The following is a 15,483-nucleotide window of genomic DNA, read 5'->3' on the forward strand; positions in this document are numbered from 1 at the left end:
TGAGTTCTTCCGAAGCCGCAATACGTCCTCGTGCTTACAAATCAAGTACTCGAAGTACGGCCACCGCACGGCGACAGAGGCCGCCCGACCCAGCGGCTCCAAGAAGGAGTCGGCGTACCACGGCGCCCGCGCCTGCTGCGGCGCCCAGCGCAGCGCGAACACCTCGTACAGGTTCGCGAACTCCTGGCGGGAAAGGCCGCCCGTGCCCGATTGGTTCAGCTGCTTGAACATGAGGTACACATCCAATCCGCCTGCGAAACAAATAAAGAATTAAAGCACGTATGTACGTCATCGTTACCTGTTGCGAGTGGCTCGGGCGGCGGACGGCGGTACGCACTGTAGTGCGGCGCGTAGTGGCGCATGAGGCCGAGGAAGTGGCGCAGGCGCACGTGGTGCGGCGCGCGGCGCGACACCAGCAGGCGGAAGGCGTGTCGCGCCGCCGCGCGCCGGTGCCGCAGCAGCGCGCGGCACTTCTCGCGCTCGATGCGCGTGAACGCCTCGTACACCACGGCCAGCATCTGCCAAGTCACAATCGTTATGTCGTCACACTTGCACGCCAGAAGCATGGTTGCGTGCAGGCTAACGCGACTATAATGCCCCAAATAAAAGCCCGCGGTCTTTTTTATTCTCATTACATCCATGGTCGTATAATATTCACACTAGATGCCATTTTTGATGGCCTTATCCTTGTACGGCCATTTCTCTTTATAAATAGAATAAAGAAAGAGGTTCCTGTATTCCGGATTTCGAAACAGTTATTAATTAATATTTGGCGGTTTTAACAACTCTATGTCGCTCTTTGTAGCAATATCTATAAATGTATCTATACGTCGCACTTGACAACTACCATAGTCCATAGTATTAACCCAAAAATTCCGTAAATTTATATTGTATCTACAAATTGCATTATATTAATAATTTCTCTCCGAAATTTCGCTATAGACATATTATACGATTTCAAAGTGACAACACTATCGCTTTGAAATTAAATAGGTGATATTCAAATAACCTAAAGCAATTTTGAGAGAATACAATGTTAATTGTCATGTGCGATACCTTTTTCTTCCCAACACCTTTTTCTGAATAAATGTGTGCCTATAAATAAAAAAAATTAAAGGCAGAGTTAATAGAAAGGAAAGATTCTTACCAAATTCATAAGAACGTAAAGAACAGTGATGATGTATAGAATGAAGAACAACGCGTACCATTTCGACTTAGCATATGACGGCATCATTACGTCTGGGAAACTGAAATAAAAAAAAAAACCACTTATACTGTTTGCTTTTCACAGAACCAATAGCAAAAAATAAACAACTCATAGAGATATCTCATTCAATTTAATTAAATGTAATTGTAAATTTTATAAAACGCCTAGCATATAAAAATAGCAAACTATCAACAACAAGTAATTTATTTTGTATCAGGCGTTAAAATTGCACACAAATAAAATTTGATTAAAATTTTGCTTACTTGGCAGTGGTGAGTAAGACGAACATGCTAACAAACGAATCGCTAATAGTCTTAAAGTGGCCGTTATCTATGTGCTCCGAGAAAAGATAGTAACCAAGTAGAGAATATGTCACTACGAAGAACATTAGGAGACCTGAAACCAAATTAATAAATAAAACTTCACCTTACTTTACAACACGTAAATAACAACAAGTTATGAAGATTTCTTACAATGTCTTACAAACACATTTTTGTTAGTCAGAATTCTATTTACACAATCTGTTCTTACCTAACATGTCTACAATAGGGGGTAAGGACTGTAGAATTTGTCTTATGAACCGTCTGACGCCGCCACAGTGGCGTGTATCGACGAGAAAGATAGGCCGCAACGCTCGCGTGACGCGGAAATGGGATGACTGCCGGCACAGCACTACCACTGCCTCCAGCACCATTATTAAGAGAGTTATTCCCTGCAAACCAGATGGTATAGATATGACACTAGACAGTTTTCTTTATGTCAGTGTAAAGATTTCAATATACATCGATATTAGTGACTATGTTACACAGATAAGATATATAAATATTCTGGATCATCAAGATGAGAAATATAGAAGCATGGCAAAAGTTTGTATGAGGTGTCCATGCAGAAGAAAAATGTTAATATCATAGCCTTTAGCGTTTAAAGACACACAGTGATGGTAGGTGTTGGTACCTTTAACATGGTCCGTTTGTGCTTAAGGATGGTGCCCACGCCGATCCATTTAAGCTTAAGGTGCAGTTCCACACCGATTACCGCCAGAGCTGCTAGCTCAATAGTGCCGTGAGCCCATACTGGTAACTACAAAAGACAAGAACTTTATAAAAAGGAGGATAATTAAACGCAACATATTTTTATTGTAGCAAATTCATAAAAAATATTATTTGCCTGTAACTTTTCATCAGGCACTTTTAATCCTTAGAGATTATATCACTTAGTTATATGCTCTAAGCTTAGCTCTAAGTATATTTCTATGAAAAGAGAATAGTAAATACAAGATGAGTATAAAATATCTTACACAATTTGATCCTAAGTTATTTAACTTTGCTATTTTACTCTTAAACAGGCCCGATTTAGTCAACAATTACTGATATACATAATTTATATGGTTGTGCCAATATTACTTCAAAAGCCGGTACAGCAGGATCTTCAGTGAAAGCCAGCAAGATGAGGACCAGTGAGGCGAGTAAATCCAGTCCGTGGTACCAAGGGTTGTGTACTCGAAGATACGCCGGTAGTTCCTCGGGACTTGATGGGTGAGAGTCGAATTTTTCATTGTTTAGGCCTTCCTGAAAATGATGTTGCGTCGGAGTCAATACAATGATAAAAATTCGATACACATATTTCTGCTCTGGTGTGAAAATAACATTCAGTTAGTCACATTATCGTTCTGAGCGTACAACATACGGGTTTCCTGTCATTAAATTTATCTGTCGGGTGTTATTTTATTGATACGGGTAGGTACGTAACTAATTGTAACTGATTTTGCGTGGCGTGTTTTCATGTATGACAGCATTATTATCTTTGCATAACTGTCTATGTGGTACAGTCGTAATCATAAGTCATACCGGCACATTTGGGAAATCCTGAGGCAGGTGAAAACGTTCAATGTAAAATGTTATTTATTGTATGTATGTAAATAGTTATGTACTCCGCTTTAGATCTTTGCAATTTAAAACTTTGAGTAGCATTGAAACTGCCAATCCAAAAACGTGTAAAAAAAAAGTTAAGATTGTAGAGGTTTCTTAACTTGTTTTTCACCGTGTGCACATACCTCTAGATAAATAGCAGCTTCATGATAGTTCATCTCCCAATGTTCATCCTCCGACATATGCAGGCCGGTGTGCAGTGAGGAGCGGCTGCCGAGGTCTAGGGTGCCCATCGCGTCGCCTCCGCCGCCATCCGTGCGGGAATCTGAAACGCGTGATAAGTGTACATTTCGTTACATCACAATACCTGTACAATGCGACATAATAAATAATATTGATGTCATAAATTAATACGAAGATAGAACACAGAAAAATTCAAATCAATATTGACGTTACTTCTACAACTTGAAATTCTTAATTTAGCAAACTTAACATAGTTGTTATCACTTTGGCCCTCTGTTAGTATAAAAGGAAGAACAATATTTCTAAATTTGTCGCAATAGTTTTGGTTAAGTATTGGGAACCACAGATTCGATACCAGTATCATTTATTTATTTATTTATTTATTGTAAACATGTTTACACGGCATTACAGTTCCATAACCAATGCGCCGTGAAACCAAACTAATTAAAAAATAACAATAAAAAAATTTAAAAAAATAAACCAAACACTGAAATAATAAATTAAACTATAGCGCTATACTTGACTCACTATCATCCATCGCTTCACAAAATCTCAGGCATTCACAACACACAGCCGCCCATCGCCATGCAAACAGATCACACTCCGGTGCTGATGCCAAGAGTTGATTGAGCATTGCGAGGGCACGGAGCAGTGGTGAGTTCCTGCGCGATACGGTACGCACCGGTGGGACTGTGAATAGTTCACGACGTCGCGCTCTTAAAACTATTTTAGGAATGTCTGGGACAAAGAGCCTTACAAGCTGTCCCACTAGCTCAGGACAGTCTGACTCGCCGCGTAATACCTGAGAAACAAATACCAGCAGGTTGTTGTTCCGTCTCACCTCAAGGGAATTATACTGAAGAGTCCCCAGTAAATGCATGCATGCACCTACAGAAACTACGATGCTTCCCTGTCACAGATCTAATGGTGAATATAGAGTTGGTCAAAAAGTCCGTGTATTATCAAAGTACATTTTTTAAATGTAAAGTCCGACGCAAACGAGCAGGCGCGTCACTAGATGGGAAGTGGTCATCGTCACCAATGGACCTCTGCTACATGAGATGCTGCCTATGCGTTGCCAGTCTTTGCGAGCGTTGTTGACACGCTTTTTGAAGAACCCCATGTCATAACGCAAATGAAAAAAACATTAAAAAATTAATATCAAACTTTAATGTTCTACCTACCTAATTTGGCCATGTTACCTAATTTTAAAACTCCCCATAAAAATCTTTACTTATAAATTACTGCTTTAATAAGTGTCGTATGGTGAACTCTTCGATAACAAAGTCATGTCCGTTCAATGAATTTTGTGAAGACCGAAACAAGTGAAAATCTGAAAGGGCCATGTCGGGCAAATACGGTGGTTGAGATGATATGTCACAACCTAACTGCAATCGTCTTTGACGGCTTTGTAAATGTGTGCGGTGTGGTATTATCATTGATGAAATACAACACCTACGATTCACCAGATAAGGGCGTATTCTTAAAAAGCGCGCTAAATATATTATTTGTTCATAAATAATAAATTTTTGAGGTAAACTCTTCTTTTGCTGTAACGAATAATTATTCCAGATAAGATTTAGTATTATTACATATACGACATCATAGTCGTCCATCACCATTCTATAAGTTTTATTTATTTTATTATAATTATTTAAACAAAACTCGAACACAGAGAAAAATTAATTCGATCCGGCTCGAACCAGCGTCTTCAGCATCAGGCTGGTATGCTGAACATGCTGATTTGAATTCAGCCGCATCGAATGACTTTTTCACAGTATTCGATCTTTGTATTAATAATTATAACAAACTAGTGGAGTAACTTCACAAAATATAATTGAATATCACGGTTGTAAAACATCGTGGTAGTTAATATATATAATACTCATTAATTATTTTAACTACAATTTCGCCTTAGAAACCTAAAAAGCTGCCCTGCATGAAAACTACGCTTCAATAATTCCACTACGAACATACAAACTGACCTTAAATTAAATAACGCGTAGCGAAAACGGACACACTGATTGAATCAGCTTGTTAATTTAAAAGGTACTGTTTTATAACCAATTACCGTGTTTAATAACATTTCTTTCTTAGTTCAAATGTTAAATGATTGGTTAGAAAAAGAAAAAGCAGCAATGATGACCTAGAAAGCGTAATTAACTCAAAATTGTTGGAGTAAAGAGAGACTGGCTTATGAAGATAGAATTCCGCGCGTTACAGAATTAAAAAAACAAAATATAAAATGTTTAATATCGACGCCTATTCGAATGTTAACGCGTTCATTTAAATTGTGTCTTCGGAAAAGCATTTAATATATCTGTCACTGACAAGAATCGTTAATGCTAACACCTATATACGTTGACACCGCCATTTGTTGTGTGCAACAGAGTGTAGTCAATTTCCATTTAATTATGACCTAAAAAAATGTAAGTACAGTAGTTTAATACCCACCGATAAATTCAACAAAAGTGGAATACACTCTCTGACGAACATTTATCACTCGACGCACTAATTTATCGAATTTACCACTCATTGTGTGAAGTGAAACTTAGCACGCGAGTCCATAAGCACATAAGTCCGTTAACGATGTAGCACCGGGAAATTCAGATGAAAAAATATGGGACAAGATAACTCTGTGAGACATTTAGTAGAGACAGCAAAATTCGTTGAAATTATTCAACTAAATAAACGTTAATTCAACGTTCGAGATAGAATCGCATGTGCTGTGATACGATAAACTAAAAATGGAGAAAATAAATACAGCAGAAAATTCGCACTTGTACTCTTACATTCGCACTTGTTCTCTTGAAATAACTTCGTAATATAATGATAACAATTGAAAACAACACAATTCAGTAACATATTGTTGAACAAAATCAATCTTTAATGTCTGATTGCGTCAGTATTTGAATTTAATTTTGTTTTTAAATTGTGGTGTCATATTTTTATGACAGGCCATGGCAGAATATTAGCGTGGGCTATCTAATAGCATAGTCCTCGAATGCTTGGTCTTTTTTTGCGTATTTGTTTTAACTTTTTTTCTATTATTTTTTCAGTTTCTGTCACGGTAACGTACAAAGTATGTTTTACACCACAGTGTATTTAAATTTAATCTTGCTGAGTAAGTTTCTCGTACATTCTGAAGCGATAAAAACACAGTGCAATAACTAACTACTCTCGGAAATGGTTTATTTTGCTATCTTTACCGCATAATCTATTATCATTATCAATTAGTAAACATTTACATTGTTTCCGTTTACTTTTATACTGAACGTCCTTTGATTTCCACATTAAATTACAACTGTTTATAGCACGCAATTAAGCAAAAAAAAAAAACTGTCGTACAAATCCAACCTAGTTGGTACAAAAGACATTAATACTTTATGACTTTGCCTAGAATAACCTCTGAAATTAGTTGTAGTTCCTGCGGCTTCATTGCGTCATAATGAGTGATGGATAGGATGCCGTGAACGTATTGTATCGGACTCATTCATGAACTTGTTTTCCCACACATTTTAAATAAAAATGGAAAGTCATAGGAAATCTATTGTGCTATTAACTACGCCGAAACGCACCTATGTGACTTGACGATTTTACCAATCGCCAATTTTGGGGCGAACGTCGATTTAAACTGACGGGATTCCATTTTAGTAATGAAAATGTAACATTTCTTTAACATGTGAATAATAATATGAACATAATATGAACGCCTAATTTGAACACAATAGCAAATTAATTAGTTGTCACGATTGCTAATAAAAACCGTCATTGGCTCTCATAAAAATTGATAGTGGTTATTTATCAGTTGTATATAGACAATAATAATTCATGCTAGTAACATTCTTACCGTGAACAATATATCTTAGACCTAGTTTCCACAATTAGAAATAAACACGGAAGAAAATATTACTGTCTAAGAATCCATTTCTTTGGGAACGGTGGAATAAATCGGCCAGTAGAGATAAAATCGCATACTATGTAAACAAGTTACCTTGCTTGCGCACGGTTTTCTTTGTAACACGATTTGCAACGCATTTACAATGAAGAATTACACAATTGTTCTCAAATCCAGGTGGCTATGTATAATTCAAATGCTGATTATGCATACCTACCTACATGTTATTGATCAACAATGACAGCAGCCACGACACACGTATAGACTCATATAGATAATAAAAAAAAGATTTGATGACCTGGCACTGGATGAGAAGGTCCAGGTTTCGATTCTCGGTAGGTAGAATTTGGAAAATTAACTTTTCTAAATTGATTCTAATCTTGGTGTTCTGGGCCACGGAGTCCGTCACCTACTCTAGTACTTATAGTACAGTCAACAGCATATCAAGCTATATACACACTTTCGTTCGAATATCGCCTCCTGTGCAACGGAACAAGATCTATCAATGTGTAATTTGATGATGTGCTGTACATGGAATTCCCGGCACCAAGTCTGCTAACCTTAAACATTCTCAGTTCCGTGGATAGAGTGTTAAGGCAGAATTTTGTACGTTTGGTGTTCTGCTATAAGTTAATAGTGGCTTGCCATCGAGCTACTGTTCAACTTTTGGTGCTCTTCAATGGGGAGTCGAAGGTGCGTCGATTGTTAATATTATGCATATTTAATTTGAAGACTAAATTGGTAATTAAACGAAATAAAAACTAACATATGTATGTGTAGTAATTTCTATAGTAGTTATTAGTAAGGCAACACTCTGTTGAGACATGCGTTAGCATCTAATAGTCTGTAGTTGAGACTCAACGACCATTTCAACTAGATATTAGTTTAGTACTTTTCCATCCGATACCGATACTTTTTATTAATACTTTTTGACAAGTTTGGTTTCGAATAATTCCTACTTCGGACACTTCATATCATAACGCAAGCCACCTAACGATTTTTTTTAATGGCAACCTTAATCACAAATTAATTGTATGCCACCACTTGCCTGTTTAAAAGAAATTTGTCCCTTGTTTAGAATGTTTATTCTCAAAAGCAGGCAATACAGTATCAAAAACGGGAAACAGACCGTGACCAAATAGATTTTTATTTTTAAGTGATTGTAGAGAGGAGTGGGAAATTGGAAATTTAAGTAACACAAATTATGTGAAATGACGATTGATTGAATTGATCAATTGATTGAATTAATCAAATTCTTTTATTATTTGTTTAAATTAAAAATCATAAATCAATAAAAAAAGAAAAATTCATGTGTTTTATTCTGCCTTTAAGTAGGGAAAATTTGCAGGACAAAAGTATCGATACCTCAAGGTATCGATACTTTTGATTCGATATTGTGTCCCTATTTTTGGCACAAAGTGGAATAAGATTAAGTGACCATAGACCTAGTCATTTTATTTATTTATTTATTTAATCGGGCTCTCACAACAATGAGTAACACTATAACCATGCAGGTATATAGAGTAGAGACTATGGTTTTAAACTAAGGGTCGTATTCTAGAACTCTACTAAATGCTCAAGTCAGGATTTGACTATGACGGACTTGAGTATGATTTCAAGCACTGGAAATACGACCCTAATGGCAAGGACTTGAGTATTGAGTAGAGTTCTGGAATAAGACCCTAAGATGCAAATTCCAGAACTCTACTCTTAAGGTCGTATTACTTAAAGGAGGGCACAACATGCACTAAAAGAAATACAATAATATTTGGTTAGGCATGATGATACAAAAGTACAATCATTATAAATTTAACCATAAACTTCTCACATCAGTTTCTTTATCATAGAAACGGAAGTAAAATTAAGATCAATTTCACTCTGATACTCCATAGACAGTGTCGTTGCTCCTGATAAGAAACAATGAAACCTCAAATTTTTATAGAGATGTATAAATAAACTTAAATATGAATGCTGTCGTACTTGTATTTGTTAACTTTTAAACAATTTTAAATAAATTTAAAATAAAACTTACATGCTTTTAATCTATACCATTGATTTTTAATTGTATAATTAAAAATTTTCTCACTAAATTTCACAACTTGAGACATATTTCTTCTTAAAATAATTTTTATTCACATTCTATCATTCACATGTGATGACTGATTTAGAATTGATCACATAGATTTCAGATAATCAGAAATAATAAACTTTTTATTTAAGTGTGTGCTTTAAATATAACATTAGATGTTATTTTTACGATTTATTACTTTTTAAGCTTACACAAATGTATAATTTAAAAATTAGGTGCTGTTTTTAGCTTCAATATTACTCAGCAAATAAGATTAAATATATCAACTTTATAATATAAACAAAGTATTTATCTGAAGAAATGTTGACTACACCACTCTGATAAAGAAACTGTCACTTGTATTCAATGTAATGTTGGAACGTGAGACATAGGATTTGCTATTTATCTAATCAGTTAAAAGATGATCTTGATGACTATTTATATACCATGAATTTCTGTGTCACTGCTGACATAAGAAAATTATGAATGATTGATTAAAAGGATTCTTCTGTAATTATTCATTAATTTTAAAATTTATGTATGAGTCACCAATTTTCGACGACCTCCGTGGTCGAGTGGCTTGCACACCGGATTTCATGGTGTCGCCATCTACGAGGTCTCGGGTTCGATCCCCAGCCGGGTCGGTGTAGAAAAAATAGTTTTTCTATACTGTCGCTGGTCTGGATGTCTGTGGTACCTTTATTATTTCCGATTTTCATAACACGAGTGCTATAGTTACTTACTTTGGGATCAGAGCAACGTATATGGTGTTGTTTAATATTTATATTGACTTATATATTCTGTACTAAGTGAGCAGGTCCATAAAGAGGTCAAGAAATTGGCTAATTTCGTAAAGACTAAACGAACAAGAGCATGGTTCTGTCTCATCATGTTACTAATCTAAAAATGATTTAAGTTGTTATTTATAGGACGTCGGTAGTATAATTTGGTATTTTCTTACAAAGAAAAAATTAAATATGGTAGTGTAATATGAGTTTTTGAAGTAGTATTCCTGAAACTCAATGTATGGCATAGTTTATTCAGTTCCACATTGAATGTATATGATGTGGTTGGGTATTAAATAAAAAAGTTTTTTTAATAGCAGTACAGCTACTTGTGAAAGTGTTTCTGCCACAAAGCAGTAACATGAGCATTACTATGTTCCGGTTTTGAAGGGCAAGGGTCCTAGTGAAATTACAGGCACATGGGACTTTTTAACTTATGTCTCAGGTTGATTGGCACTGAGGCAGTGCACCTCAGATCTTTGCGATTTAAAGCTCTGAGTGGCACTGCAACTGTTATGGACAGGCACATCTTGTTCGTCCCATTACTTATTATCATAAAAAAATTCAATATTATTCTTTACATTTAACGTAAATGTACAATTAAATGTTTTGCAACAAGTTTTCAACTTTTTTTTATAACTAGGTAGGTATACCTAGACGAAATCATCTTACTGTAGTGGTGCAAATTAATGCTGACCAGTTTGCTGTGGCACCAAACAGATTGAACCAGATTAATTTACTGTCACACCCCACTGGAGCAATTTAGATGTTTTTCCTTTGTGAATGTTAACTTACATTGTTAACTTACATATGAAAAATTTCTAGAGGAGACACTTGTGTTTTGTTTAGCAATTAATTAAGATAATATATTACATAAAATTATGTATGCAATGAAAACTAAAATTGCACAAATTTTTTAAAACAAAATATATTTCTATGCGATTTTAGATCTGGGAAAAAATGGTTTTGTTTTTATAAGTCAATGTTAAATTTTTATTTAATATTCAAACTTTTATGCAATAATTTGACTAAAGAACTTACATAAACAAAACACTTTTTTCCTGAAGCTAGCTTCAGTCCAGTATTGAATTATACATGTTTTATAAAAATAAGAGTTACTAAATTGCGTGGGCTTACATTATTGCCATGCAACAAAGCAAGCAACTAAGGGCATGCATAAAGTTGTGCTACTCTACGGAAGCGCCGCTATTCGTATTACGAGAAAGTATTCAGGTCAGGCGTCTAAAATGTTTACTATACATATGTTAGTGGCTAAGCCAGACCTTAGACATGACTCATCTCTGCGTCATTTTACTTTAACTTTAGGCGTTACTGAAACTGTTAGCCAATAACTATATTAATTAGAGCTGATGATATACATAATTGATAGTTCGAACAAGGTGTTATAATTAAAACAAATCTTTTTAAAATGCATCTTAAATGTATTGTTAAATGGAAAGCGTACATTAACTCTTGCAATTACAGTGCATATAAAAATCATAGCTTCTCGTTTACTTGTAACATTTGAGCCGTAATTGTTGACGCTGCTGTTTGCGAATTCGTCACTGAACCTTGTGTACCCGTCGGATGGCGAAGACGGGCTCCGCAACGAAGCCATTTTTCGACACTAATTTTATTTTCGATCTATGACATTAAATTTGACAAAATGCTGGGGTGGCACAGTTTTGGGCGAAATATTGCAAAATAAAAAATATTGATATTTTTAACATTCTATTAAACACTTTTGAGTTTTATTTTCTTAGCTAAAATATTTTTCTATTGCAGCATCTACTTACAAATACTTATTATTTGTATTTAATTGCATAATAGCCATTACTCAATGCAAAATATCATTAATAAATCTGCCGGAATCAAATATTTTTTATTTATAGCAACATTGCTTGAGAGAATGTCAAAATATGGCTGCGTTCTCAATTATAATCATAGACATAATTGTAAAATTGTAACGGCCGGCCACATACTGTTGGAATTCCGTTTCGGAACTTGGATTAGAGATTCCGTAGATCACACATATACGTTTATTTGCATTCGGAATAACAAGACTCAGTTGAGCGACGCGAGGTATTGAGTCCAGATGTTCTCACAGCGAAAATATGTACGTATGGAAGACTTGCATTAGGAACGGCTTTTTCGTACTGAATTCAAAATGGACTAACGACCATACGGAATTTCGAATCAGAACAATTTTAGAAAAAGTCCATGATTTGCATAGTTATAGTAGGAATTTCGAAACGGGATTCTGATTGTACGAGGCCGGCCTAAGATTATTCGTTTGAGAAACCGGTAAAGATACACATCACTATTTAGAAATGAACTGTCAATTTTTGTCTATGACAATTTCTTTTTCTTGATCCCGGTTGGAATGTGAGTTGATATTGTTATTGTACGTCATAAATCCATCATAATAGCTGTGAAATAACGAGATTTGGAGTGTTTTTCGTGTAATTGTAAATTTTCGTCCTACAGACAAGTGATTTTGTGTTATATTTCCCGAAAACCCGGTCTCAAAACATATTTTTGAAGATTTGAAAATTTGACGTTTCGAGGATTGATGATGATATTGAAGTGTGAATATAGCTTTTCAAATGTTCACAAGTGATTCAGAGGCAACGCAACCACTATACTGTGTTCAAAGTGTGGTTTCGAAGTCATTTGTTTGTGGGGGAGCTGTTCAAAACAATTCTAACCTAACTCGCACACGTCAGGTGGTAGGTTTGTTTTTAAGGTTGTACATTCTGTTTCAGATCATAAATGGCTCCACCAAAGCCCAAGGCGGTGGCTAAGCCCGCCGCAGCCCCCGCGGGCGGAGTGAAGAAGGCCAAAGTTGGCAAACCAAGGAATTATGACCTGGGTAATGGTGTAGTCCGTTTCTCCAAGTCTAAGATGTTCCACAAGAAGGTAAGTAGACTACCAACACATCGTTTTCGTAAAATTATAACACTAAAGCTCCTTAAAACAATGTTGAGTTGTATTTGTTAGCAGTTTAACTATTTTATACTTTAAATAAACAAAACTTATGTATATCACGTGAAAGACTGAGTTCTTAGCTTAATCTGATGGGAAAATGGTGTGAATACAAATATTTCATACACTGCTTGTACTGGGAAATAAACAGTGTTTGTTGAACTTACTTGAGATTTTGTATAACTAGAATTAATTTTATTATTGGTGCAACATGCACAGTTCCACTACATAAGACAGATTGTATAAATTAACTTTTGTTTGTTTAGAGGAGCATACCAAAAAAGTTGTGATGTTGGCGTCCCCTTAAATTTTTGAAACAAATATATGCCTGAAGTTCGCGTGACATGCCACAGATGTTGAATTTTGCGCATTAAAAGTACTAAATTCGTTTTAGCGGAATAACTCTAAAACTAAAGGGATTACAAAAAAATCCGTGGTAACAGTTGTCGATCATGCATAAATATAATTAATTATCTAAATGTTGTCCTAATAACCTGTAGCATTTCTAGGATAAATCGAAAAAATGTGAAAATTAGACGTCATTTCATGATTTTTATCTATTGAGGAAACTTTTATTGTTTTATGTTTCTGGTTAATGTCTATGCTTGAATATATCGTGTAGTTACTCATGCAATATTTTATTTTTAACTTTAAAGTGGACATACTACTCTAAAATCAAATCGAAGATTAGGAATTTTTCATCTGCTCCCTCTTAATTACACTGCTAATAGTTCATTTATATTGTAATGTTACATTGTTCAAGTTGCAAAGCTGATGTTATTTTCTTATATTTAGGCGAAGTACAAGTTTGTTGGCAAAAAGAACCCAAAGGCAGAGAAGCCTAAGAAGCCCACGGTGGTGGTTAAGCAGATTGGAGGAGAGAAGAATGGAGGTACCCGCACTGTTCTATTGCGCAGTAGGAGGTCCTTCTACCCTACTCAAGACAAGTATGTATATACTGTTTATTCTAGCATTCTATAATTAGTAAACAGTCATATTGTCGGGAATAGTGCATATCTGCGCTAAACCAACTTACTACAGGAAAGAGATTTGATGTTATTACTTTGGTATTTCAATGGTTACGATTTTCAGTTTTGCACAGTAAACATTATAATTTATGTTGTCTACGGACTGATAACTATAGATTCTCGTAAATCGCACTAATTTGGTTGCCACGACATTACGCGGGTTTGATTAGGCGACTAAATTACCGAAATGGAGATTCATAATGCAATGCTAGTTATGCGTAATTGCACTATCCCTGATGATATGAGGTTAATATTAAGGTTTACTTACCGGTGATGGTAGCCCAGGGGGGAAAGGTGGCTTCTCAATTGAGAGGGTCATGTTCTGAATGTTTAGTAGCAACATCTTTCGGTGAAGGACAACTTTTGTGGTAATAATAATAATGTACACAGTCATGGCCTGTCACTAGGGAAACCCTGTATCGCGGCTGGCTTGGTTCTTTAAAGACAACCACAAATTAGATCCAAACTCACGAGATACATAAATGTAGGCTATATAGATATATCAACCCCTTCTACGTGAAGTACTGTATGTCGAAATTGCCAAGTTTACAGGGGAGTGTTTTAAAGTTTTGAATTTACTAAAATGAGCATATGACTTTGGCATTTCTCAGTTTTATTCGGCAAAGCTCATTACTTTAAAACTCATTCTCGAATAAAACTGAGAAATTTTAAATTCACGTGTTATGCTCATTTCCGTGAATTTAGAACTTTAAAATGCTCCCCTGTAAACTTGGCAATTTCGATATATGATACTTTACGTAGGAGGCGTCGATCTGTCCAGGCCCGGAAATCTAAACCGGGTCTGTGTGACAGACCAGCATGGTAACCAGTCAACATCAAAATGCTGGTGAAACTAGCATGTTGAAAAGGCTCACAACCCTTGGAAAACATCTGAATTCCTGATCACACTAGGCCAGTGTTAATACTCTCTTTTTAGAGTCAATAATGATAATGAAATCTCTTTTCATTATCATTTGTAATCATTGAATATATGTGACATATTCATCATCATTTATACCTTTACCTTTTTACCTAGTTCAGGGGTGAATAACTTGAAAGTCTGTCTGACATTCAGTATGAATCTATTGCTGAATCTGAGAAATTGAAATAGGATTTAATTTGTCACTGAACTTTCAAACTGATTCCCTTATGTTAAGTTTTTGAAGAATATTATCAGATAAACATGATGTTTATGCTGCTTATATCCTTTACATTGAGATTGGTAAAACACAGTTAAAACAAAAAGTATTCAATAATACAGTCAACCGTGACCATGGGACCTGTAAAGGGCCCGAAATGTCGGTTTGTTTGAAAAAACAAATATACGATAGATAAATATCTGGAAAAATAGTTTCATTTCCTATTGAATAATGTTTAAAATTATTTTATTTGCCATTACAA

General features: G+C 35.4%; 2 protein-coding genes across 4 annotated transcripts in view; one reads left to right on the forward strand and one right to left on the reverse strand.

The window, feature by feature from the left end:
* Positions 1–11,687, reverse strand: part of LOC113225375 (two pore calcium channel protein 1-like) — a 21,270-nt gene extending 9,583 nt beyond the window's left edge. For 2 of the 3 annotated variants that reach the window (XR_003310017.1, XM_026457664.1), the window contains exons 1-9: positions 11,585–11,687; positions 3,261–3,400; positions 2,611–2,775; positions 2,162–2,287; positions 1,739–1,919; positions 1,471–1,603; positions 1,148–1,247; positions 338–518; positions 39–251 (exon numbers count right to left, since the gene is read on the reverse strand). Coding sequence is in view for 2 of the 3 variants with exons in the window: in XM_026457664.1 (XP_026313449.1) it covers positions 39–251; positions 338–518; positions 1,148–1,247; positions 1,471–1,603; positions 1,739–1,919; positions 2,162–2,287; positions 2,611–2,775; positions 3,261–3,400; positions 11,585–11,687 (1,342 nt within the window). In the remaining variant the exon portion in view is untranslated. Of the gene's footprint in view, positions 1–38; positions 252–337; positions 519–1,147; positions 1,248–1,470; positions 1,604–1,738; positions 1,920–2,161; positions 2,288–2,610; positions 2,776–3,260; positions 3,401–7,168; positions 7,258–11,584 lie in introns of those variants that run through there. The other variant, XM_026457665.1, reaches the window with a different exon arrangement.
* A 729-nt stretch (positions 11,688–12,416) lies between these two features.
* LOC113225404 (60S ribosomal protein L6) lies at positions 12,417–14,050 on the forward strand. The gene is made up of 3 exons (XM_026457708.1): positions 12,417–12,454; positions 12,835–12,988; positions 13,850–14,050. The coding sequence occupies exons 2-3, from the start codon at positions 12,842–12,844 to the stop codon at positions 14,033–14,035; spliced, it is 333 nt and encodes a 110-aa protein (XP_026313493.1). The 5' UTR covers positions 12,417–12,454; positions 12,835–12,841; the 3' UTR covers positions 14,036–14,050.
* The last annotated feature ends 1,433 nt before the right edge of the window (positions 14,051–15,483 follow it).

Source organism: Hyposmocoma kahamanoa, unplaced genomic scaffold (assembly GCF_003589595.1).
Source record: "Hyposmocoma kahamanoa isolate Upper Pololo Valley unplaced genomic scaffold, ASM358959v1 160, whole genome shotgun sequence".
Lineage (NCBI taxonomy): Eukaryota > Metazoa > Arthropoda > Insecta > Lepidoptera > Cosmopterigidae > Hyposmocoma > Hyposmocoma kahamanoa.

Coding starts and splice junctions, on each gene's coding strand:
- LOC113225404 (XM_026457708.1), top strand. CDS start 12,842: ATGGCTCCACCAAAGCCCAAGGCGGTGGCTAAGCCCGCCGCAGCCCCC. Junction 12,989..13,849: donor CTAAGATGTTCCACAAGAAG/GTAAGTAGACTA, acceptor TCTTATATTTAG/GCGAAGTACAAGTTTGTTGG.